General features: G+C 39.9%; 1 protein-coding gene across 3 annotated transcripts; it reads right to left on the bottom strand.

Annotated features, from left to right (window-relative positions):
• Positions 1-1573: 1573 nt before the first annotated feature.
• On the bottom strand, positions 1574-23187 carry C1QTNF3 (C1q and TNF related 3). 3 transcript variants are annotated; one of them, XM_017668126.3, is made up of 6 exons: positions 22793-23187; positions 17854-17965; positions 15686-15840; positions 12280-12409; positions 6205-6304; positions 1574-3612 (listed from the first exon to the last, which is right to left on the bottom strand). In XM_017668126.3, the coding sequence occupies exons 1-6, from the start codon at positions 23093-23095 to the stop codon at positions 3453-3455; spliced, it is 960 nt and encodes a 319-aa protein (XP_017523615.1). In that variant the 5' UTR covers positions 23096-23187; the 3' UTR covers positions 1574-3452. The 3 variants fall into 3 exon arrangements, with proteins under 3 accessions (XP_017523615.1, XP_017523616.1, XP_017523618.1); XM_017668127.3 differs by having other exon boundaries at positions 22832-23187; XM_017668129.3 differs by having other exon boundaries at positions 23012-23187.
• Between the last annotated feature and the right edge of the window lie 4181 nt (positions 23188-27368).

Raw genomic sequence — 27368 nt, 5'->3', positions numbered from 1 at the left:
AAGTAATCCTCTGTTTCACCAGCTGGGTGTCCTACATTTCAATTCAATTCTGACACTTACCAGAGGTAGTGCAGACTCCAGAAGTTAAGGGCTGGGTCTCATGAGACTGGCTCCCACTTCAGATGCGAATAGCAAGTAACAGATGCCCAGGTTACCCACAACTTCTGTCTGACTTGACTACAAACCAGACGTTCCCATGATACCCCACACACTCTCCCCATTCCTCACACTGCTTGGACTCAATTACTTGCTAAAACAGCTCACACAACTCAGGGAAACACTTACTTATACTTATTAGTTTATTATATAGTAAAGGATACAAATAAACAGGCAGACAAAGAGATATATTGGGTGAGGTATAGGTTGGTCCCAGCACAGTAGCGTCTGTGTCCATGGAGTTGGTGTGCACCCTCCTGGCAGGAAGATGTGCTCACCAGCACAAAAGCTCTCCAATTCCTGTTCTTTGGGGGTTTTTACTGAGGCATGATTGACCATTAGTAATTCTCTTTGCTGTCCAAAGTTCAAATGTAGCTTGTCTTCCCTGGAAAATCACCGAACCTGACCATTATGGAAAGTAGTTCTTCACCGTATTACATTTCTGCAGCAAGCAGAAACCCATATGCTTCACTTGTGAAGTCTGCCTTCATTTGGGGTTTTGAATTTAAGAGTTGATTTTTTAGAGGATGCATTTAAATTTCCCATGACACCTACTTACCGTCTTATTTGTAGAGCCTTAGTTTTCGGAATACTTGTGATGTCTGTCTTCCAGATATAATTCTGGTCATGGATAAAATTGTGAAGTATTGATACTATCTTGCCTTCTCCCACTTTCCTTGTAATCACTCTACTTCTCACCTGGGACTTATTTTGCAAGCCTGAAATGCATTCCACCTGCCTGCAACCAAATCTTAGGTGTCTCCAGTAAGGTGAAAACTGGAATTTAGATATCAAGAAGAAAGACTTCAGGTGTTCAGAAGATCTTTCCCCTCAATATTCAGATTTCATTAAAGGACCCCTAAACACCAATGCCTTAAAGACTTAGAGGGTTGAAGTTATAACAGTGGAATAACTGAAAAGTGGACTGTTTTGTAGACAAGGTGGAAAAAATGAAGGTTCCTATGACCAGGATTCTCACCTGACTCTGGTTGGCTCGCTCACTACACACGTGGGCAATACGTTGTTACTGACTCTATATAAAAGAGCTCCACTGGGCTGCACGGCTGCAGGAGAGCAGAGGCTGGAGTGGTGGCAGCAGCAGCATCAAGGACAGAGACTGAGATGGCTGCGGAGAGGCCCAGAGGCAGAGACTGGCCTGCTACATGCAGGCTTGCTCTGAGTGGTTGGTTCTAGTGATTGACCTGCCACCATGCGAATAAAGTTGGGTATAAATCCTTTAACCCCAAGAATGTTCCACTCTCATTTTTTTAGTCTCATTGAATCCATAGTAAACTTGTCTGAGGCTGAAACCCATTGGCAAGACAAGTACCCCTGCTCTGTGCCCACACAATCAATTATATGGCTGTTTACATAATCTGTATGCAGATTTTACCTTGTGTTAACAAACCACAGCAACTTACAATTGTAGGACTATTCAGTTTTATTAAGAACATTACAAAACAATACATTTAACAAAGGTGTATTTATTTCCATATAATGCTTATCTCATTTTTCTTGCCTCAGTTTTATCTAAAGCCAAGCCAATACCTTTCCCTAGAGCACTTTATTGGTAATGTATATCCTTTAGATATGAAATCTCTTTGCGCAACACCACATTCAAATACCTATTGGCAGTGCATTACTACAAAATATTTATGAAATTGGGCAATAGTAAACCTCAACCCCATGACTCACAGCCCTGAGGAGGTATGAGGGGACATTTGTAACATTACAGAAACATTTCCAACCAGTCAAGCACACTTGGTTAATATCCATTTGCTTTAAAAGAGCATTGCACTTGGGTTCAGGAAAAGTTTTTAGATATTTACAGATCAAAGGTAAAGGTCAAAGGCTGATGTGATGAACACAGAACACACTAGGGTAATAGAGCAGCCTTAATTAATTCTCTCTGCTTCTAGCTGTAGGGGGTAATCAATACAAGTAAACCCACAGCTAAAAGTATTTGTGGAATGCAAATTACAACAAAAAATAACTTACAGGCTAATTACTTCTAGGGGAATCATTATATGATATTGTTAGATAGGCATATTTCTAGTGCATTTTTAATATGATTCAACAGCAGGGTAAACACATATTCCAATGATGTTTTCTTTGCTTAAAATAATTTTGGGTATTATCTTCAGAAGTTATGGCACATTCCTATGAATGTCATTCCGGTGGCAAATTTAATCTTTGAGAAAGATTTTTTGGGGGAGAGATAGGCAAAATTCAAGTGGCACAGCTGCTCTGTGAATATTGATTAAATACGGTGATCAATGAAGCCATATCATTTTTTATTTAAAAGAAGGTTAAGAGATTTTATTGTATGTCTCCTGTGTGGAATGCCCTTATATTTTGCATCCATTAGTTGGCTTGTGTATAACTGAGTTTACAGCTCCTTCAACCTGACATATCAGTGTGTGTAACATTTATAAGGATAATTTCTAAACTGAGAGAAAAGGTAATTATATCAGTACTATATGTAGCTCAGCTCACCTCAGCTGGTCAGAGTCAACAAAGATCTATTGTAATTAAGGAAACACAATGGAAGAGAGTCAATCTGATTAAGCCAGATCTGATGAAAACAATTCTGGATCATGAGAAAATTCTATTACCAAAACTACAAGTCAAGATTTAATTACAGCAGTATCCTTATAAAAAAGGAGGAGTCAGTTACTTTTGGGCATTGCGAACACTTTTGCTATCTAAAAGCTATCTGGAATCACTAAAACACATCTATACTTTATTCATAAATATTGACCCACTGGATCAAAGTGTTACTTCCCAGTCTAGGCTTTGTGAATGTCTCTGATACCTCAGTCCTGGCAAGCACCCCTGTTCTTGCCCAGGCCCCGTCATAATCAATTTACCCTATTCTTTGAAATGTTATGAAGATTGATGAACCCCAAACCTCAGGGGTTCCTGAAAGCTGCTATTAAATTAAAACTAGAGCAACCAAACCTCTTCGCGAATGACTTGTTTAATGGGAACAATTCTTTCCAACCTGTGTCAGGAGGGGAATTCTCTTTTCGGTGCCTAGGTAAGAGTGATAAAGGTACTGAGTGTATTAGTCAAGGTCACTTGGGAAGACTTCTATGGTTTGTTGTTTGGAGCCCCTGAGTCATCCCACATTACTGGTGTTTCTGTAGCATGATTAGCAACGTAACCAATAAAATAAAAAAAATTGTTTTTGGAAAAACCAACATGTAGAACCCTCAACTCTAATGTCCCTCAGATCATAAAAATACCAGCTCAGCTACAAGTCTCCCAAAAGTAGAGCTGGTCTCTTGATAGGTTTACTTAGTTTCAAAGAGCAGGAAGCCTGCAAAAGTGGAGAAGCGCTGGTGGTCCCCGTGAAGGGCGCCATTGCCCATCCTCAGCCAAACTTCATCCCCTTTGGCCAGCTTCAGCACTGCATGATTGCTGGATGTATCTGATTTCCCCTTTGCTTCATAGCTGGAAAGAAAAAAGGCACCATTTAGTCTTTTCAGTGGACAGCCAGCTCTTTACCAAAATCCACCCTCCCCTTCTCTCCCAGGCTCTTATGCATCTAGATAGATTCCTGTGGTTCAGTTCTCCAAGTAGCATGTGAATAGAGATGAAATGTGCCACTAAAGGATTGGCCAATACAATGCTCACAAACACCCCTTCTTGTTCCTTCCTTATCATGACAGTATAGAATGCAATGACAATGGCCACAGTGACCCAGGAAGCCATATGTTGAAGCCTGAGTTCTTGAAGGCTATGCAGGGGAAAGGTCTCTCTCACCTGCCCCAACCTGAAACAACTACTATGAACTGTTCCATTGGAAGAACAGGAATTTCTACTATGTTACAGCCATTGGATCAATGTTACAGCAATTTACAGTTTAGATGTTTATAATGTTTTACAGTAGTTTACAATATTACTAACCTAACTAATCTAGAATTTGGTATGGAAGGAGTGTGCTGCCATAACCCAAACTAGAAGATGTTGCATTGGCTCATGGTCAGGCCGAGAGCAGTGAGAAAGCAAAGACTGCGGGGTTACAAGCTAAAGATCCATATTACACTGTGGCAAAACATTTGGGACAATAGGTGTTCACTTGGAAGGGAGACCTCAGACCTACCAAGCCTATATACTAAGAAAGAAAATGATTGAAACAACCAAAATACCTTGTTGCTTTTTAGAAAGATATTTCTAGAAAAAATGAGCTCACACAAGAACTAACATGTTTGAAGTAGAGGAGACAGAAAGAGAATGTTTGGAATGTTGTTACCTAACTGGATGGGACTAGTTAAGTGCTTTTCTACCAGAAAGAACAGAGGTAAAGTTGATGTTATGCCACTAAGACTTCTTATTCAATCAAATAGACATGACCTGTGACAAAATCTGATGGATTAAAAATATTGCCTTTCTACCTAAATCTACTGCTTTAGAAGACTTTGTGGTAGCCACCATTAAGTGAAGAGAGAAAGCCATGAAGACAAGGAATCAAGGAATTAACAGCCTGAAAAGTTCCTGTCAAGGAAAGAACATTGCGTGTGGTTTACTGACACATATGACTGACTGGTAGCAAATAGAGCAAAAGCCTGCTAAGTCTGTGAGGAAATGGTGTTACGCCAAAACACCAAACCTGGTCTAAAAAGGGCTTGGGATGTTTTACTAAATACCCTTAGCCTGCAAATTTGCTCCAGTGGGAAGTGGGCTGTGAAAAACCACAGGGAGAACCTCTTCACCTTTTAGATGTGCCCATGGAGGCAAATAAACCAGGAAGAACCTCCCAGAGGAGAAAATAAGGGATCAAAAAAAAATAGCCAAGAGACTGACAATGCAAAGGACCACTCATCCCTCAAGATTCTGGGCTCTGAGCTGGAAGCTTTAACTGCAGTTTAGGCTATCTCCCATGGGGGCAGAGAAGGCGAGACCTATATTCTAAATGTAGGAAGAAGGGTTCAACAGATACTTGGTAGGCAGAGGGGCAGAAAAGACTGTACCCCAGACTCCATTTCCATCTCCCTTCTTCTGTAGTAGCTGCCTTATATTGCCCTTACCTTGATTAAGTGGAGTTAGGGGTGGGCAACGATGTGACTACGTTCTCTGAAAAGAATGCCAGATGCAGAAAGATTTCCACAGTCTTGTTGCTCTATCCTCCTTCTGACTGGGGCAATGACAATGACCAGGGAGAATTTGGAAGTCAGGTTTGTAGGTGGCAGAATTGTTTTCACCAGACTTCATCCCTCAAGAACCTGGTAGAGCAACCCCCTCCCAACCTCCACTCTTTCTGCCTTGTCCTTCCCCAACCTGGACCTGGTCCAGAAACATGGAGTTCTAGTGTGTTCAAGCTACTATTCTGGATCTCTTGTAGCACTTTCACCTACCTAACTTATCTTTTCCTCTTTTGGCTTTTCAAATATATCCTCCCACAGAAGGCCAGGTTCCAGAAGATAAACATTGTCCTCACAACTCACCACAAATAACCGCAAAAAGATAACAACCACAGGGTGTTAATAGATACCCACCACCCATTTAATTATGGGAAAGATGTTGGCTCTCTGCCTCTTTCCCACATCCTAAGTTGATATGAGAGCAAGCTGCAAAATTTCTTTTTAAAATATTATTTTTTGCCTAGGAACTCTAGGCCCAAGTTGCTAGGATAGATAACAGCAGCACAGCCTGAAGAGGGGGACCTACTCCCAATGTTCAACCTGCCAGCTCAGAGCAATAGTAGAGGAAGTCATCAACAGGGCTAACCTCTAGGTGAAGGGTATAGGAGAGTAGAAAAACAGAAGAAAAGGAATAATGTTAAGAACACAAATGATTAGGTATGTGGAGTGTTGCTAGTAATTAGCTTAAGGCCTTTAGTGAACCTCCTACGTTTAAGTTCATTAGATTTATTTCTTCTCAAACAGTAATCATCATCTGGCCATATATCAGTATACAGAGCTCTCAATGATGAGAGCGTCCATGTCAGGCTCTGCTGATTCCTATACACTTCCCTGGCACTGGCTATTCTTTGAGCAAACACTAGGGGCATGGATAATGCCTATGCTAGAAGAAACCACCTACCTGTACATGCTGAAGACAGTGTTGCCATTGTGCATGAGGTACACATACACTTCCTCAACATCCTCATGCTTCATCATGCTGAAGGTGAAGAAGTACACACCTAAAAAAGGCAGGTAGTTATCCACACATACATTAATACTGTATACACCAAGGAGCAGGTGATATGCCACATAATTTCACACCTCTTTTGTTGATACTCGGTGCAGCATATTTGGTCTTTTAGGCCTTTATTTGTATGAGTGTCCCTTTATCTGCTCTCACCTTCAAGTAGCTTTAAATTTTTTTGAGATTTCCTCAGTTTGTATACTGTGTTTCCCTAATAAGATTGCAAAGTCTTTAAAAGTAGGAGTCATTTTAGCTGTATCTCACTGCCTTCTCTTGTCCCTGACAAAGTGCTTAGGGCAAAGTATATGTTCTGCCTAGGTATAAATTAACTGTTATCATCATGTGTCACAGGGTTCATATGAAACAGGTCCAGAGCCCTGACAAACACATGGTTTCTCTATGACCTAACAAAATGAGCCAAGTATAACATTGCAGTGGTTGAGTACACTAGTCACAGTGGTTGAGTACACTAGCCAAACATAACTACTGTATTGCAAGTAGGTAGACCAAGTACAATAAACAGAAAGATTCAACTTTGACTTGGTAGCATGGCCTTGTAACTAAATATGTGAATCCTTCTCATTTGAAAAAGAACAACATATAAAAGATCTGTTGTAAGATTCTAGGGCTCCTAATTGAAGGCAACTTAATATGACCTGATATACTCTAAATGCCAATGTAGAAAATACCTTCGCTGAGAGATTAAGGAGAATCCAACAGTAGAGAAATGAGCAAAAAAGGAAAATCTTCCCAATTTCAGATGATGTTGGATTTGAGAGTACATTTTGAAAGATGAATGAATGTTAAGTCATGAAGCAATTTAAACATGACTTGTCATTCTTATGAAACAAAGGTAAACACTAAGAAACAGAACAGTCTTGCCTAAAATTGACTAGTGAAGTAGAGGGAGGGAAATAAATATTTCTGAAGAAGTGAGATCTAAGGACAATATGTATAAGTATAATTGTAAAGGTGGAAAAATATATGAAGCTTCTTAAATATCAGAGAAGCTACCAACAACAATGAAAACAGCAATAAAAAAAGTAAAAGAATTTGGATATAACTATAAAAACAGAAAACACAACATAATATTATAGGCTGAATATATGTCATCAATAACTATAGATGGACTCAATTCACCTATTTAAAGACACAGACTATCATATTAGATCCCAAGGAAAAATTCACCTCTATCAATATATAAAAAGACATACCTAAAACAAAATGATACAAAAAGTACAATAAAGTAGGGAGGCAAACAAAAGTAAGGGGTTATTACTATAATATCAGTAAGGTGCATTCATACTTGAAAAAAGCATTAAGTGAAACAAAGAATAGCAGGGAGTTTAATAATGCTGAAATTACAGGAGATATGAGAAATAGACAAGAATACTATAGCAGAAAAAATTTTAATTAAACTTTCTCAGTCTAAGCCAGATCAAGTATAAAACAAAACAGTAAGTAAAGATGGAGAAAACCTAAACAACCAAAAGTGATATGTGAGTATAATTTAAAATTATGTCTTCTTTCCAAATACCCATGGAATATTCATGAAAATTAACTTATCTTTGGACCACAAAGAAAACCTCAATTAAAAATAAAGTGTAAAGAGCAGAGAAAACAGTTTCTGATCTCAATAAAATAATACAAGCAACTAATAATGAAACCACAAAACAAAACTCTTCAGCCTAGAAATCTAAAAATTCCCTACTAAATAAAAGGAAATAAGAAATAAATTAACAGAATTTATAGAAACAAAGATAATGAAACATATTAGCACCTATGGAAACTATGGGCTAAAGCAGTGTTCATAGGAAATTTATAGCCCCAAGTAATTATGTCAACAAAAGATAAAGAATGAAAATAACTGAATGAAGGATCTGGCTCAAAGAGCTAAGTAAATAATTAAGCTGAAATAAAATGGAAGGAGAAAAAGACAAAAGTAGAATTATTAAGTTAAAAACAAAGAAACACTAGAACTGATGTATCAATCCAAATTCACATTGCTTATTCTTTTTTGAAAAAAATCAATAAACCTGATAAATTACTAATTTAGTTAATCTAGAAAAGAGAGAATATGTAAAAAAAAAAAAAAGCCCAAATATAGTGTTAATAAGGAGGAAATAAATACAGAGACAGGGTCAACTTTAGAGCATTCTTATAAAAAAATGCTTAACTTGAATCTAATAGTGAGGAGAAGATATCAGGCACTTAAGAAATCAAGATAATAAAGCTATTAGACCCATTAAAATTAAGATGCACCCACTATCACAACCACTATTTATGAATATAGTAGAGTAATTAGCCAAAAGAATAGTGAACTCCAGAACAGCATATCCAAGAAATGATATAAGTTATGTATAATTAGAATCCCAAAAGGAGAAAAGAGAGAGATCAGGGCATAAAAAATATTTGAAAAAACAATGGTTGAAATTTTCCAAAATTAGTGACAGATAACGCAGATGCGAAAATTTAGAGAAAATACTGAGTAAATCACTTCTTCCTTCTCTAAAACCACAAACTAATGTATAATATTCAAGCTGCTGAAAAAAAAAAAAGACAAAAAGAAAATCTCCAAGATAACCAGAGGAAAAAAGTCACATTACATACAGCAGAATAAAGATAAGAATAACATCAGGCTTCATTTTAGAAATCATGCAAGATACAAGGCAATGGAATGACATCTTTAAAATGTTGGAAGGAAAACACTTCTACCCAGAATTCTATACCCAATGAAAATGTATTTCAAGAATGAAGAAGATTTAAAAATTTCCCAGGATAACAAAAACTGAGAGAATTTATTACCAAAAAAATGTATTCTATAAAAAAGTTAAAGGAAATTTTTCAGGCAGAATGAATGTGATACTGGATTAGAAACAGGGATCTTCACAAAGAAATATAGCATACGACAAATAGAATAAAGTAAAGTAAAACAAAAGTTGTCTCATTTTTAATTGCTCTGTAACAGGGTTTCTCTGTCTTGTCACCATTTGCATTTTGGACCAGACAAGTATTGGTTGTACATTTACAGGGGGTGGGTTTGGGGTAGGCTGTCCTATGAATTGTAAAATGTTTACCAGTGTTCTTGGCCTCTAACCACTAAATTCTAGAAGGATCCTCCCATCCAGTCATGATAATCAAAACGGCCCTGACATATATCCCTTGGGTTGGGGAAGGGAGATTAACTTTGATTAAAAAGCAGGACTCTAAAAGGTAACTATCTAAAGCAAAAAATGTAGCAATTTATTGTGTGCTTTAAGCATGTGAAAAATTTTAGTGTATATCATCAATAATGCTGAAGATGAGAGTGAGCAATTAGGAATGTAGTCTTGCAAGATCATTACATTATACATCAAATAATCTAATATTATTTTAAGGTTTATTCCAATAACTAGCAGTTAATATTGTAAACCCTAGAACAACAACTAAAAAGTAATTTAAGAAAGAGTTTTAAGTAGTAAGTCAATGGAGATAAAATCCAATCACAAAAAGTGCTCACTTAACCCAACAGATAGGGAAAAAAAAAAGAGAAAATAGAAACAATAGGTATGGCAAATAGAAAACAGCAAAAGGATAGATTTTAATCCAAACATATCAATAATCGCATTAAGTATGAATGACCTAAACACTCCAGTTAAAGGACAGAATTGTCAGATTAGATTTTAAAAATCAATTATGTTCTCAGTTAGAACCACTTTAAATATAAATACATAGGTTGGTTAAAAATAAAATAATGGAAAAATATGCCATGTAAACACTACACATAGCTATAGTATATTAAATAAAAGAGACTTCAGAAATATTATCAAGGATAAAGAGAAACATTACATGATGAGAAGGGGTTAATTCACCAACAATCTAAATGTCTTTTAATTCATGAGGGGGTGAACTGTGAAACATCCTTTTAGTGGAATACTACATAGAAGGAAAAAGAAACAAACTATTGAGTCACACATGGACATGGATGAATCTTAAATGCATTTGCTCAATGAAAGAAACCAGACCCAAAAGATTATGTGTTATACAACTCCACTTATATGACTTTCTGGAATCACAGGGATGGAAAACAGATCAGTAGTTGTCAGGAGCTGGGGTACACAGGGGTTGACTACAAAAGAATAGCACAAGGGAGTTTCTGAGATGATAGAAGCCTTCTGTCTGATCCTGTGGTGGTGAGACCCATCTCCATGCACTTGTCAAAGCCCATAGAAGTGCACACCACAAAGAATGAATTTTGCTATATACAGAATTTTTAAAACTCAACAACGTCAGGGAAACTCAAGATGAGACTATGACAAATGAATCCAACAAAGGAATAAAGTAACAGAACTGAAGGGTGTGTGTATGTGGGGGTGGCGAGGTGACAGTATTTTGATTAGATACTGTAAAGATCAAAGATTTGTATACAAACATTATAGTCTAGTTGCTAAATTTGTTTCTCATGGGACATGGGTTAGCAATTTTGTAACTATTTGAATACTAAGGTTCAACAAATAATAAATATATTCCAGATTATAAGAGCAAGGTTTCTCCCTGTCCAAGAAAGAAGTTAAAAATGAATAAAGGGAATGCTATAATGAACCCAGAGGTACTGGATTTGAGTCAGATGTAACAGAATGAAGTCACATTTGTTTGTTTGTTAGTTTGTTTTTTTAACACATGATATTGATCTATCGGTAGATAGACAGATGATAGATAGATAGATAGATAGATAGATAGATAGATAGATAGATAGATAGATGATAGATAGATAGATAGATAGATAGATAGATAGATAGATAGATAGATAGATAGATAGAGATAGATAGATAAAGGGAAATAAATATGGATATGTGTGTGTACTTGGATTAGCACACAAACATATTTCTTAGCTCTATCCATTGACAGGACCTAGAAGCAATGACAGCCCAGTAGCAATGAGCACATCCAGTACCCAGATCTTGACTTCTCAATACCTGTCTCCAACAAAAGGAATGAGGAGGAAAGTGGGGAAGTGTTATTTTGGGAAATTGGGTATTTTCAGAGGTAGGGCAGGAGGAAATGTGAGGTGAGCCTGAAGGTATCTTGTGGTGCTAGAAAGTAAGGGAGTGGTGTGAGGGACTAAATAATTACTCCCAAATATGCCCATGTCCTAAAATCCCCAGGAACCTATGAATGTTGTGTTATATGGCAAAAGGGATTTTGTAGGTATGATAAAGTTCAGAAGCTTGAAATGGAGAGATTGACCTGGATTATCCTTGTAAGAAAGCCAAGGAGGCCAGAATCTGAGAGGAGAACATGACCTGACAATGGAAGCAGATTGAAGTGATATTGTTGTCAAAAGACAGTGAATGTTGGCAGCTTCTACCAGTTGGAAGAGGCAAGCATCTAGAGGTTCAGACTATACCTTAACTTAAGTCAAGTCAGACTGATTTTGGACTTCTGACCTCCAGAATCATAGGAGAATAATTTTGTGTTCTTTTAAACCCATTTGTTTGTAATTATATGTTAACAGCAGCAATAGGAAATGAACATAGAAGTGCTCAAAACATTTAAAAAATTTTTAATTAAAAAAATTTGTTTAAGGGTCAGGTTCCCCCTGAGGGTGGTGTCCAGGACACAGTTATGACACATTTAAACTGTGAAGATTATGATGTAAGGACTTTTAAAGTCAGAGGTAGCTATGCCTGTTTAGGGATTATTTATTTGATTCAGTTCACATCAGAGTTAATAATCTTAGTAACCATGGCCTTCATTTTGAAAAGTGCTTTCATCTTTTCAGAGTCTAATTAATTTACTTTGAAATCCAACAGAAATCTATGTATCTGTTGATTGTTTTAACTGGAATCAGAAAAAATTCTCAACTCCCTTACTGTCTACCCTTCTTTGTGCCCTCTCCCTTCATCCCTCCCTCCTTCCTTCCTTCCTTGACTCATTCTTTCTTGATTGCTACATTGATTGATTCAGTCATTGATTTGTTTTCCATCTCACCTGATACTGGGGCCCCGAATCTACCAGTCATGACATCAAAGAAGTTTCCGATGTTGGTCTCAACACTGCTGAAGATAATTCCACTGTTCTGGTTGCTGAAGTGAGTTGCCAGAGAGGCCATGAATGCAATCTAAGGAAAGGGTGGGCAGTTATTTAACACGAAATTTATCTTAAGGAAATAAGGTTTTTATGCAAGTAAGCTTATTTCAACATTAGGTGTAACAGCAAGATTGGAAATAATTTAAACATTAATCTATGGATAAAGAATTAATCTATGGTAGTTTCTGATATTTATTCTACCAAATAAATCTATGGTAATTTCTAACATTCTAAAATTTCTAGCCATTAAAATGATAGTGTATATCAATAGTTCTCATCATGTGTTTGCAGGAGCATTAGACTTTAAAATGCTTTCTGAAATATTAAAATACTATTATCAAATCCTACTGGAAAAATTTGGATGCTACTTACAGCTGTTAAATGCACATTAGCATATTAAAGGAGCTGAGAGGCCCTGCAGCCAAGGAACTTTTTCATTTTGTTTACCTTCTGTTATGTTTTCCCCAAAAGATACCTGTGATACTGTGACTTACAATAAATACATATTCTGACTTCACCCCAATTATGGTTCAAAGCTCCTAAAACCCTTGAAATTTCCTAAGTGTTGAGAGCTACAGAGGGATCTTTGCCACATTAATGAGGTGACTTTTGGGAAGCCCTTAGATAACCTAAAAACGGGGGCTGGTTGCCAGTGGGTCTGAGGGTTGGAACTTTCAGTCCTGTCCCACGTCAGGGAAGTGGAAAGGGGTTGGAGGTTGAGTTCAGTCACCAGTGACCAGTGATTTAATCATGCCTATATAATGAAGGCTCCACAAAGACCCAGAAGGAGGGGGTTTGCAGAGCTTCCAGACAGGTGACCATGTGGAGATTTGGGGAGAGTGGCCCTCACTCTCAGCAAGGGCATGGAAGTGCCTCAACCCTTCCCCACACCTTAGGCATCTCTTCCATCTGGCTGCTGCAGAGTTATATCCTTTTATAATAAACCAGTGATCTTGTAAGCAAAATGTTTCTCTGAGTCCTGCGAGCTGCATATGCAAATTACTCAAACCCAAAGAGGGGATATTTGGAACTTCCCATCTGTGGACCATCAGAAGCACAAGTGACAAACTGGATTTGTGATTGGTGTCTGAAGGGATGTGAGCAGTCTTGCAGCACTGAGCCATTAACCTGTAGAATCTGCTGCTATCTCCAGTTAGATAGTGTCAGAATTGAGCTGACTTGTAGGACACCCAGCTGGTGTCAGGGAATTGCTTGGTGGTGTGGGAGAAACCCACACATGGGAACTGCACCACCATTGAAGAGTCAGCATTTGAAAATCAGTGTCATTCCCCTATCCAAATGTATCATTGAAACTGACTGTGAATTAGGCCAATAAATTCTTTAACATGCTGAGATCTCTGTCTTCAATGAATGGTAGTTTTTAGGGAATGGGGTGAAAGAGGAGAGAGATGAAATAATTTGAAGTCCTAGATGACTTGGTGGGGGGATGCAGGCCTGGAAGAATCAACACCAGAAAGATGTGGATGACCAGAACGATAGCATGGGGGCCCAGGATGTAGAAGGATGGGGAAGGCGGTGACACCAGACAAGCAAATTAGAAATGGGAATGATGGGGCCTGGAAGTCACCCTCTCTTATAATCTGCCTGAACCTAACCTTTCTCCTCTGTGATGCCTCCTTTAAAACATTGTGCAAGTAGTTCTCCCAAAATGTGTTGTGGTTTGGAGTAAAATTTGATGGAGGAAATTACATAATTGTCCAAGATTCTCCATTAAACTGGCTGCTCCACAGTCCTCTAGTCATGGTATAATTGTTCACAGGTTTGGGATTAGAGGTTCTAGTTTTGAGAGTGTTTGTCATCCATCTTATTAGATATCTTTAACCTAACCAAGTAGCATCTGTCTCCTGTTATTAAACAGCATTTATTTAAAAGTTACAAAACCTCAAAAGTAGTTAGAATAACACACAGGATCTCTTAGTTTACAGTTAAAAAACCTGAGGCCCAGGAAGATGATGGAATTTATCCAAGGTCAAACAACCACTAGATATGCCCAGATGCAAGGCAGTTTCTACCCAACTGATCTCTCAGACAAGAATCTCTATATCCTACTTCTTTAAAGTTCTCTCTTGTTATAGTATGTTCTCTTAATAACTTTAACCACACGTTACTGTTTTAGGAAGACATACCAGCCAGAAACAACCCTAATAAAAAAATGCTAGTTTTCAGTGTTTGAAGAATCTACTTAAAAAATATTAGCCAATAAACTATGTCAGCTTTATGATCCAGGAAGTTGGAAATGTGCACAGCCATTAAGAAATGTGTTGTGGGTTTTCCAGCTTTTTCATAAAGTGACTTGGGAGATTACCAGGATAGATTGCTGCCATTTTATAGGTCACAGGCTAGAGAACAAAGAAGGTGAAGCAAAAGGGATGGAAGGAGAAATGAGACCAATAAGGATGAGAAGATAATAGAACAAAAGATATGTCAAAAGAGGAATTCAAAGAGAGGAGGCAAAGGTCTTATCTTAGTTTCTATAATAAAAGATAGATAAATAAAAAGATTAGAAAAAGTTAAAATATTAGTTAAATAAACAAGTAAACAAGACTTAGTAATTTTCTTGTGACCTAATATTTTAGATGTTCTAGGCAACAAGTATTTTAAATATTGCTTAAAAGAAAAATGAAGAATAGATATATGGGTACTTAAGCTTAGGATAAAATATCCAATAAAGCCTTATAAAGGGATTCAAAGACTATCAGCTGAAATAGATATGATCTGGTTTGGAAATCTGTGGGCAGATGACTCAAAAATAAAATGTCTCCAGTGATAAAGAAGATACTGATGAGAAAAATTTAAGTAAAAACTGTCACAAGATCTCTCTCTGAGTTGATAGAAAACAATATTTACATATTAATTTCCACATGTGATTTAAATATGCAAATGTGATAAAATTAATAAATAAAAAATTATAAGTAGACATTTGATCCTTCCATTTGTACAACTAAAGGTTTCTATGTTCAAGTTGCCAAAAACCTTTCTATTTGACATATCTTCTCTTTTGGAAAATGGTAGATTAGCCAATATTCAGGGTTCCCTGGTATTTGGTCTAATGAGGAAGTTGAATTTCAGGCTTTATAAATTTCCCTTCTCCTTAAGAATGGCTTCAAAACTCTGTGTGAACAGTACAAGCCTTATACAATCATCTTGTGGTGGAGATGAACAAATTGAGACTTGAGTTTACTCCACATTGGTGAGGGCTTGGGAAAGCAATCGGCCTTCTGATTCCCAGACCCTGATGGTGGGGACAGCTTAGAAGTCGCCTAGAGATGTGCTGAGGATGGTTTACCTGCAATTCTGGTGGAATCCCTGGGTAGCCCTTCTCTCCTTTGGGGCCATGCTGCCCCCGCTCCCCTCGTGGCCCCAGATCACCTTTGTCTCCTTTATCACCTTTGGCCCCTTCGTGGCCTGTGGCTCCATTATTGCCATTGTTTCCATGGTTTCCTTCAACAAACAGACATCATCACATGAGAAAGCCCAGTTACACTCACCATCTATTTTTATACAAACGTAGCTTCTTTCTTCAAAAACGTCCAAACCCAATTATAAATGGAAACCAATTGAAACAATCCCGAACACAGCCACTGGGGGCATGATCAAATGGGATCTCTTAAACGGAGCACTGAAAATAAGTAGTACAAAGCCTGTTTTTCCTGTAAAGCAAGACTTGGATCAACAGTCGTGAAGACTGATTACCAACGTGTCATTTATAATAGCAAAGATTAGAAACAAACTAAATGTCTACCAATACTGGAAGGACCAAATAAAAAAAGAGTACCTCCAGCCCATAATGTTATATAGTCACACACACACACAAAAAAAATGCTAAAGTAATAACCCTTAATAATACGCATGATATATTTAGAGAAAAAAGATTATGAATCAATAGAGAGAGCAAAATATTGTATATAAATAATATATATATATACATACTACATAAAAATTACATTAAAAAATTTACAGTGTTTTCTGAATGGATGAAATGAATGTTTTTTGTGTCATTCCACATACTTCTCTGTTTTTTGAAGTTTTCTATTAAGGACATGTACCACTTCCATAACAGGGAAAAATAAAACCACTGGTAAAAATTATAACAATAATTTTGAAAGCAAGACTTGGATAACACTTCAGCTCTTCACTTTGCCACTAAGAGGACAATTTCTACAACTCTTCCTTTATTTTTATATTTGTTAAATCTCAGGCCCTTTTGCTGTTTATTGTGCATACTACCTTTGGTCAGGTATCATACAAGACTTGCAATCCTGCCAGACAGGTGAACTTTGAATGTGTTTATAAAAAAGCTAACAACAAATGTGCTAATGACAAAGCTATTCCTATTCGGAAACATTTAGCCAAAGCCAGCCTGCCTGTAACATAAGAGTTTAGAATCTGAGGTTTTACAAGAGTATGGATATTCCTACCCCTTATCACTGCACCTACTGGCTGCTGTCCTTAACGTTCAGTGACATAGATTTCCAGGCAGTAATCATAGTTTAAAGTCTAACAGAATGTTTTCTGGTTTTAAATTTGGTTTCATGTAAGAAGCCTCCCAAAAATACTTTAAAAACTGGACCTCATTTGGTAAATATTAGCATCAATGGGGTAAGTCAGAGAAGAGCAAGTGGACTTTTGCCAAAGCCTGAGAAAAGGTCCAACCCCCAGGAATTGATCTGGGGAAGAGTAAGACAACTGACTCCCCAGATAAATTGGGAAGTGCTAGGGAAGAGGGGACCTGGACTATCTTTTCCTTGGCTGATCCCACATATTAGCATGTTCCCAGAGTCCTCCATGCCTGGGGTACACTCCGGAGAGATGGCAGAGTGGTGGGTTTAGAGGAGTCCAGTGGAGCCCCAGAGTTTCCCATGCCACCACGTGGTGCTGGGACCCAAGAGTTTTTCCATGAGCTCACGAGAGGCAGGAAAATCAACTGAGAGATAGCTGAATGGAGGGACCCTGAGACTAGGGGAAGAAAGACTAGCTGGACCTAGAATCAGAAGGAAGGATGTGCAACTCCGCAAATGACACTGTGCAGACGACTATGACCCAAACCAGTAAGTGCCTCTCCTCCCCATTGCCACTCCATAATGCCCTGCAAGTTACATATAGCGTGCCCTAGGAAGCTCACTGTGGGGGAAGCACTGAAACAAAAGTATATCCCAATTCAGATCTACTAGTTCCATAGTCCATGCCAGTGAAGAGTCTTCCAGACTGTGAATCTGGTGCCCAGGGATGCTGAACACCTGTGGGATTCTGCCAGTGATATAGATAATAAATCCTATACAGTTTATAGTGTACTGTCCCACCTAACTGCCTTAATAAACCCAATCCCCTACCCAAGTCTTTCACATTTTCCACACACCCCCTCTGGATTACACACAAGTGATCCCAAATTGGTCAGATTTTCCCTGGCTTCTATCTGTAGTTAGGTTAGCAACAACACATCCACCTCATCCTTACCCGGAATGCCGGGGGGGCCGGGAGGTCCAGGGGGTCCTTGGTAGCCTCGGAAGCTGTAATCTCCATGGCAACACTTGCTGCAATCTGGGGGCAGTCCTCCGGTCTGCGGGGACTGAAAAGATACAGAGAGAAGCTTCAGAGAAAGGTAATTGTGAGTAATTAGGACTTTTGAATTCCCTCTGGCCTTGGCCCTTAGGTAAGTTAAACTCCAAACAACCCACAACATCAGAAAAGGTGGGGTTGGGCGGGGATGTCAAGAGTAGAGGAGTCTGGGATAGCTGAGGTGAGCCAATGATCAAAAGGAAAAGGGAACTAGAGAGTTAGTAGAAGAACATGCTCTTCCACAAGGGCTCTTTCCTGCTTTTACCGTTGAGAATAAAGGAGGAACCCCCTTCAGAAGTATATTTGGACGCATTCTCTCTCTTTCCCAACTGTGAGTGGCCTCATATGTAGCTACTGTGAGCAGCTGACCCTCGAACAACAAGAATTACCAACTTCAAATACAGCCATTAAGACTTTCTATATTCATTATAATGGTAAGAGTTCTTAGAAATTATTAATTATAATAGTACTTTTTCAAAGTCACAATGTGCTTAAATTGCCTTAGGAAATTAAGGCAATAAAGTATTCCTTAGTCCAATAAATGTTTATAATTATCTACTTCTTGAAACAACATTAACTTCCTCTTAATAATATTAAACCAGATGATCTGTTTCATATTCCATTTCAAGATTTTAAATGATTACCACATTACTTGAATGAATATTTAATGAGTACTTAATGGGCACTGAGTGTATTCAAATGTGACACTGAGTTAAATGCTTATCTATTCAAAGATGAACTAAAATTGTGCTTACTGTCAAGGAGCTAGGGAGCTAGTGGAGGCTTATTCGTGAAGACTTAGTGTTGCTTCTAAAATCTGGAGTTTCAACTAAACTGGCGACTTGCCTTTTCATTATATCATACAAAATACTTGTGGAAACTTCCCTAGACACCGATTATGATTCAGTGGTCTTTTACAAATGGCATATTGTTGCTAAGGATTCATTTAAAAAGGAAGGGAGGGAGGAAGGAAAAGAGGGAGAGAATGAGCATGAGAAAAAGAGGGAAGAAGGGAGGAAAGGAGGAAGGAAGAATTTAAAGTTCGAATTTCCTCTCTCACTAGAAATTGAAGCAGGAAAGTGGATGAAGCCTTGACATTGCTACATATTTAGACTTCACTTTTTCTTTATATCAAAAACAGCTTAGATTTTCCCTCACTCTCTCATTCCCTTTTCCTGTGGGTTTCCACTAAGCTCTTCAGGGCAAATACCCAACAATATCTGTAATCCAAGCATTCTCCTGCACCAGCCCAGAACCCAGCCCCCCAGGGATCAGGAGCTACTTTGGGAGCTCACTCCTAATCTACTCTTCAGCACACCAGATGCAATGCTGGACAGGTATGGGAGTCGAGGAAAACCTTTTGTAATACGGGTGGAGGAAAAGAAGATCAGCTAAAGCAAGTGGTCTAAAACAAGGGATTTCAGACACTTGGAACATCAGACACCACAGAGCTGCCCCACCTTCTACTCTAAAAATGCAATCTGAGCAGTAAGGATTCCATAATTCCCTGGCATGATTTTCTAATCTGAAACACAGCAATTGTACATACCAAGAAATCCAAGGACCTGCCAATAATGGATTTTAGGGAAGGAGAAGGGAGGAGAAGGAGGGAAAATCCTGAAGTGGAATAGTTTGTGTAAGACTAGAATTGAGATGCCAAGATGCTAAGAATGTCAGAAAGATGACTACACTGGAACCAGAACTCCTATCTCTGTGAGACTAGAGAAGTCACTTTCTCCAGATATCATTTTTATTATCTACTAATTAGAGGATTGAGTAAGATGGTCGTGAATTTTCTTTCCAGCTCTAAGACACAAAGATACTAACGTCTATCTCAAAGCCTCAAATACTGAATTAAAAGGATTTTGTTTTTAAAGTCTAGTATCTGGGCATGAGCAGTTAGCTCCAGGAGATAAGGTTGCTCACTACCAGCGTTAACAAGGACTGGGGTGCATGCCCAAGCTTCTTGGGGGCACTTTTAGAGCACAAAGCTGCCACCAAAATAGGGAGAGACTTCAGGTTGCTTCTAGTCGGGCACCTCCTAAGAGCCTTACATTTCACAATACGTTCTTCCCTTTGGCCTTGGCTTTCAGAATTCATTGAAATGTAACAGTGCTTGTGAGCCTTTTGGTGGACTCTTGGGACAAGTTGGCTAGGTTGTGTTAATTCAGAAGCTGTCCCCTGGGTGAGGAAGAGGTACATACGAGGTAGTTACATGTAGCACTCTCACAAGTTTAACAATCCCTTTCCCATGATCAGGTGGAATTTGAAAGCCAAAGACATGTAAATGGGCAGTGGGAGAAGGGAGGTGTCTTTAAGACAGGTTTCATTTTGTAGATGGAGGCCAAGGGGCAGCTACTAGAAACTGAGCTCTGCTATTACGAAGTGAGTTCTGTGATAGATTGTGCACAGCTCCTTCTTTACCTTAAGAAGGAAGGAAAAGAGAGGAGAAGAGAAGTGGGAAGAGGTAAGAGGGAAACAATGGTTCCAAGAGGAGGAGAGATTAATAAAGGTGAATGACAAAGAGCTGCTGCAGAGAACAAAATGCCCAGAAAAGAGTCCAGATCTGCTCACCCTCCATCTCTGCACACTCTGGTCCACCATCAACCCCATGGCAAGAGTCATCTTTCTAGGACACCAACCTGATCACCTCACTGCCCTGCTGTGAACAAAAAAGACTTTGCTAACCAAGGAAGGTCTGAGCTTATTCACCAGCCAACAGAATCCTGCAGCCTGGCCCTGAGATCATCTGATGCCTTGCTCTCACAGCTCAGGAGCTTGGGCCACCTGCTCCTCACCAGTTCTTGCAAGTCTCTGCTGTGGCATGTATTATTTTATTTCTTCCATGGACAGCCATCCTTTTTGTCTCATCTTTGAGATCCAACTCAGCTGCTGCCACCACTCTAACAATTTTCCCCAACAGCCTTTTGTGGATTGACTTTATTTATCCCATAGTATTTAATGATCTGTTCATTTGTCCCCATCAGAGCCCCTCAGAACTTTTGGGAGACAGGAGCTTAGGTGTATTTATCTCCATCCTAAAGCTAACAAGTATTAGAAGCACAGGAAATGATTGGTAAGTGAATGAAGGAGAAAAAATGAAAATTAAAAAAGAGAGGTGGGGGAAGAAGAGAAAACACAGTCAATCATGAATTCATTGAGGGTCTCTGTAGCCATTGGCAGAAGAGTTGTATTGAAAACCTTCAGAATATCTATGACTCTAAATCTCCTTAAGATTTCCTGTTGGGGGTTTATTTGAAAATACTTCAGGAACAGGGCAGGGGGGTAGGAGGATGAAAGCCCCCTAGCTTCCCAAAAAGCCAGGAAATGACTTCTTGCTGCCCTCATGTTACTTCAGCATTGAGCTGCCTAGAGGGACTAGAAGGTGGGGTGAAATAGAAATGTCATTTGGATTCAGTGGCCTGCTGGATGTTGGCTGCCAAGAAATATCCATGCATGAGCCTACATCTGCTTCTGTGCCTCTGGGGGCTAACACTGTCATGGCCAGGAAGGATCCAGCCAAGATCCCATCTATGAAATGGAAAGTCCAGACCAAGTCTTGGACAAAAGTGAAAATATCTTCACCACTAACGAAAATGCACATTAGCATTTGTCACCCCTTGGCCAACATTGTCAGATGAAAGAACCAGTTCTAAAAGTGGCTTTCAAAAAATAAGGTTGTGTTCAGAGGTTATCATTTCTTCTGTGGCTCCGAAAAAAGCAATTTTTTTCTTGCCACTGCCCCACAGAACATTCTGGACAACTGCATTGTGTGATCTAGTTAGAAGTCCCAGGTTAATCCCACATCTATACCTGATAATGTATATGATTTCTATCTGGTCATATAGCTGGTCTCAACCCAAACTTCTCAATTTGTAGTAGAAGGAGTTTAGGTTTCAACTGTGTGAACTTTTCCACAGCCTATTTAATGCCCAGAAGTAGTCAATTTTGTTGTAAAACCTATTTATTCAAAGACCTTATAATTCAAAGTAACTATTGTTGTCCCCTCATCTGACTTCAGCAGGTTAGATGCCTAGAAGGTAAGTAAAAATCTGTTTTTACCTGTTCTTAATGTTTTAAATTCAATTTAAAATTTCACCAGTTTGCAATCTACTAAGTTTCACCAGTTTGCAATCCACTGCAAGCCTTAACTCACTCCCATGCTACCCTAAAGGAGTTAAAGATCTTTCCTTGGATGCTGAGTTTCTACCCGGAGAATAAATCAAGCCCTCTGTGATTACCAGGCATTAAATCACACAGTAAGGTTTGCACTTTAAATACAGTGTTTTTTGTTCTAACTCTTTGGTTATTTTGTTAAACTTGCTGAACATAGAGGGTTTAGCAATCTGGAATGCTATAAATCAAATAAACAAGGTTGGCATAAATATTACAGTAAACATACAAATCAGAGCAGAAAATTCAAAGGCAGCCCCTCCCTGCTGGGAAGGATTAAGACAGCCCAACTCTCTAATAATCTGCAAATGACTGTCTACAGCAATCCGACCATCTCCATACATCACCACTGCTTCCTGCACCAACAGGGCAAGAAAGAAATCAAGTCACAGCACATAGGAGCTGTATGTTCTCCCTTCTCATGGGGTGACACTGTAGCCCCCCTTCTCCCAGCAGAACGGTGCTGTCTCTGCTGATTTTCTTAGAGACCAGCAATCCCTCTGGTATCCCAAAGCAACCCAGAAGGGACACACACAAGCAGCTCAGCAAGCTTCTCGAAAGCATTGAATTTTTTAGCACAAGAATCACAGCTGAAAAAAAAAGAGCAAGCACAGCAAAACTCAGTAAGCTTTCCCAGTAGTCCTTAGAAGAGAATTCTGAGTACCTGGCCCCAGAATGGGGTGATCTGGGCTAGGTCATCTACCTCGGGGTGCGGTAGCTCATCTGGTCTCAGGGATTTGAGGTCTGTAGAAGTGTTATTATCCACAGTCCCCGTTTTAGAATGGCTCCGCTCTCTCACTTTCTCCCTCCTGGAACTGCTACGGCCAGTCTGCTGGTGGCTTTGCACTATTCTCGCCACCACTTTATTAGCTCTTCCGCTCACCTCCATGTATTCATCTTGACAGAGGCAAAATGGGAGAAAAAACAAAGCCAGCAGGTGCCAACAGACGAGCTGCCTCCCGAGCATGATTCTCAACAGAGCCACAGAGCCTGCTGGGGAAGACGGCCGGGGCTCCTCGGGCAAATGCCAGAGCTGGAGATGAGAGCTGCAGCCGGCTGGGCGGTTTTATACTTTGGTGTGTAATAAATAAGGCTGCAGGCATTCCAGAGAGGAGGCAGTCCTCCCAGGGGAGAGCAAGCCCATTCATCACTTTTCCACACCACAGGCAAAGCGAATTTGTGGACACAGCTCCCAGTTGGTGGGGTTGATAAATGTCACACCTTGGCACGTTTTTGTAAAGTGTGAAGAAAACATGCACAACCAGCTGGAAACAGAGAGCATGCATCTAGTGGTTTGCTTTCATCATTAGACATGGAAAGGTTGTGCCTTGTGGTCTAAGATGCCTTTTGGAAAAACTTACCCTCGGGCTTGCCAGGAAATTTGAGCTTAACTGCAGCAGTTGCATCTGAAATGGCAGTACGAACCAGTGTAGGGCAATCAAGAGATTCCCCACTAACTCATTTCCCTAGTCACCAGCAGGAGAAGGCTGTTCGGTGACCCCAGAACACTAAACTGGATTAAGGTGCAGAGTCTCTGGGTTTAGTAAAACCTGTCCCCGGTTTTATTTCCTTTTCCTTTGAGTTTCCACAAGCCATGTCACATATTGCCAGATGAAGACACCACATTCTGTCATGTGTTATAAGAAGTTTGTCTCTGGCTATTCTTCCATCTGACATAGATAGTCCTGATTAAAATCAAAGAAATGGGCAAGTGTCAAACCAAACACTATTCCAAGTAGATTAGAATGGTGAGAATTATCATCTCCTTTATTTTACTTGTTACACTTTTACTCACTCGCCCAAAGAGCAAATGGACATTCCTAACCTCCTCATGATAATAAATTAAGAGAATTTGGATAGCTTTACCATTAAAAAATGGTTTCTATTTATGTATCATTTCATTTAATATACCACATAAAAAGCTGCCACTGGCCCTTCCCATGAGAACTGGGGAGACCCTGGAACTCAAGGGGATGAATGAAACTTCTGATGCTAAGGGAATAAAGGTGACACTGTAACTGTAAGAAAGCCAAACCTCAGAGAAGCCAGGCCTGAAGATGAAGGGCCAGAGCAGCTGGACCGAGGGAAGGGGCAGAGGGGTAGCTCACGGCTGCCCTTCTCACTCAGCAAAGGGGTCTACACCCCCAGAGCCATCCCCTGATGCACACTGCGTCACCTCTGCAACTGCCGAACAGCTGCCTCTAGAGCCCACGTTACATACAGAAAGGATTTGGTGCTGGAGGTGAAGTGAGGGGGTCGTTCTGTAAGATAACAGCTCTGCGTCTCACAAGGGGAGGGGCCTCGGGGTGCATGCTTATCCAAAGCAGAAGGTTTCCACCTAGTGTGGTATCAGAAGCTCTGTCATCCCCATACCATAAATTACCCTCAGGAGTCCAACATGTCCCCACAGGGGGGTTCTTTGAGTTCTGTGATGAGCACTTAGGCAAATACCTGGGGTGGGATAGCACAGCAAACTGTTTTCTGGCATTAACTCTTACCGAGGATTTCTTAAAACAGGCCCGGAGCTCAAGACCAGGGAATGGTAACGCCTGGGCCTTGTGGGTGAGCAAGTGGATATAGGAGAAGCCCAGGAAAGCATCTCAGTGGGGACGCTTGCTCATCAGAGAGGCCTGGAAACAATTTTACAGAGAGATCACAAAGCAAAAAATGGCTCTGAAATCTAGGTCACCCAGTTCACAAAGTTTTCTAAGACTAGACTCTGGCAGCTCCCACAACCTGGACCATCTGGGTGAGTGGCTATGAGTCAACCTCTTCTGACTTTCAACTGCACTGAACTTTCTGTTGGTGTTTGCAATCCCTTCATCTATTCTAGTGGTTCCCAATTCTGGCTGCATAGTAAAATAAACCAGAGAGCTTCTAAAAATAACAGTGCCTGGCTCCCATTCCAAACCAGTCAAGTAAGGATCTCTAGCAGGGCCTTAGATAATTCCAGTGTGCAGTTAGGGCTAGGAATCACTGATCCATCCTCTCCTTAACTTCACAGTAATAAATAATATCTATAATTTGTTGAGGACTTACCATGTGCCAGCTAAGTACTTCTTTGCTTTAGCTCACTGGCTTCTCTCAACAAACTGATTATTACCATCTTATAGATGAGGAAACAGAGGTCCACAGAGTTAAAATGACCTGCTTGGTGTAACACAGTCTGAAATGGGTCATCAGGATATGCCTTCATCTATCCCCCTGCCTTCCTGCAAAGAAGCAGGAGACCAAGGATAGGCTGATGGCAGTGAGAAGCCCAGCTCTGTAGCTGCCGGAGCCTGCACACAAAAACAGGTCACAGAGTTATGAATGGAATTGTATCACCCAAAAAAATGTTGAAGTCTAAACCCCCAGTACCTGTGAGTATGACTTTACTTGGAAATAGTCTCTGTAAATGATCAAATTAAGATGAAGTCATTAGGGTGGGCCCTAACCAAATATGACCGTGACCTTCTAAAGAGGAAAAATTTGGACACAGAGGCAGACATGCACACAGAAACAACTCCATGTGAAGATGAAGGCAGATATCAGGGTGATGCATTTACAAGTCAGGGAACACCAAAGATTGTCAGCAGACTGCTGGAATCTAGGAGAAGGGCATGGAACAGGCTCTCCCACACAGCCCTCAGAAGGGACTAACCCCTCTGACACGTTGATCTCAGACTTCTTGCTTCCACACTATGAAACAATAAATTCCTTTGTTTAAGCTGCCCGATTTGTGGCACTTTTTAATGGCAGCTCCAGAAAACAAGTACAGAGAACATGTAGAGGGCTTTACAAACAACCTCCAGTTCCCATCATTTTTTAGATGAGGAAATGGCAATCTGAAAAGATTTAGCCAATTGCTCCAGTTCATGGATGAAGAGTAGCAAAGCTGGCTTGGAGAAGAATCCCCAGCTTCTCAGTACAGGACCCTTTTACTTCCCTCCAGTACTTTCCCATTAAGGGTATTTTAAACCTTGGCTTATTATTAAATCTTACTCAGGGTTATCATTTCACACATGCTCCTGTAAACTGCATAATTTCTTGCCTATGGGCTGAGGATTGAAAACATCTAGATTCTGCCCTAGGCAAATTCCCAGGAGGAGCAGGAACCCCAGTTCTGCACAGCTGTCTCTGGCTTTGAAGCTCTCAGAGGATGCCTGGGGATACCCAGCTGCTAAGATGCACTGGGACTGCCACTGCTTCTTGCTTTCCCAGCTGGCCCCAACGGTCCAGCCAGGATGTTGGCACAGCCACCGGCATGAGCAGCCGAGGTGCACATGAATACATGTGAAAACTCAGCTCTGTGAAGCAGCTCTGCAAGCTGGAGGCAAATATTTGTTTAGCTTTACAAAGGAGGCTATGATGAGATGTGACGGTGCCCTGTGGTCTCCCCAGGGTCCTTCAATGTGGCCTTGGCCAAAAGATCAGCTATGGTCTGGCAAGGGATAGTCAAGAACTATGTGGGATTAAATGTGTCTTTATATCATTGCCAACTTGAAGGGCAGTTAAAAAAAGGCAACTGTTTGCATGGTTTTCAGAGGCAGTTGGAGTGTGACCCTCTTCTCTCCTACCCCTTCCCACTGAAAAGTACTCCAGTACTCAGCTTAGTGAATTCTAAGATTCTACAATGAATGCTTGAAACCCATCGATTTCAACCAACTAAAGGTTTACTAAAATGCAAATAAAATTAAAATACTTCCTGAGATGAGATGGTTTAGCTGTATTGGTCATTTATGTCTTGTTGTTGAAAGCTTTTGTATCCTTTCCAGAAAAGTTATATTTGTAGAAGAATTAAAAGAAAGGAACATACTCGAGACAAGTGCTGGGCATAGAAGCCACAGGGCATAAATCTGCAAAGAAGTAAAAAGCTAACCTTTGCAAACAATATGGCTTCTCTCTCACTTACCAACTTTACATTTCCCTGTATGGCCCTGGAAGATGACTGGTTAGCCAGAGACGGGTAAGATTCCTCAAGGGAGGAACAACCTAAGACAGGCACAGTCGCAGGGGGGCCATCAGGTGAGAAATTGGGGATCAACAGAGGTGAGGCTCAGAACCTCATCCCCCCTGCTTTGAGAGAAATCTTCTGCATCCGTGGATGGTTTATTGCCCTTGTCTAGCTTGGATTAACACATAGTCTACAGGCACACACCTGATCATCTACAATTGCTCTCCTACAACACTAAACTATGTTTTCTACCTTTATCTTGCATCTACCTACCACTTCAGCATTTTATTAAAAATAAAAATAA

This window comes from Manis javanica, chromosome 1 (genome assembly GCF_040802235.1).
Source record: "Manis javanica isolate MJ-LG chromosome 1, MJ_LKY, whole genome shotgun sequence".
Classification (NCBI taxonomy): Eukaryota; Metazoa; Chordata; class Mammalia; order Pholidota; family Manidae; genus Manis; species Manis javanica.
The sequence above is the reverse complement of the archived record's forward strand: the minus strand, read 5'-3'. Positions and strand labels throughout refer to the sequence as shown.

What these genes read in the sequence shown, in the direction of transcription:
- C1QTNF3 (XM_017668126.3), bottom strand. Translation starts at nt 23,095, where the DNA reads ATGCTCGGGAGGCAGCTCGTCTGTTGGCACCTGCTGGCTTTGTTTTTT. An exon ending in GGATTCCACCAGAATTGCAG is followed by an intron (nt 12,410 to 15,685) that starts GTAAACCATCCT and finishes CCCTTTCCTTAG; the next exon opens with ATTGCATTCATGGCCTCTCT. An exon ending in ATTCGGGGCCCCAGTATCAG is followed by an intron (nt 6,305 to 12,279) that starts GTGAGATGGAAA and finishes TGCCTTTTTTAG; the next exon opens with GTGTGTACTTCTTCACCTTC.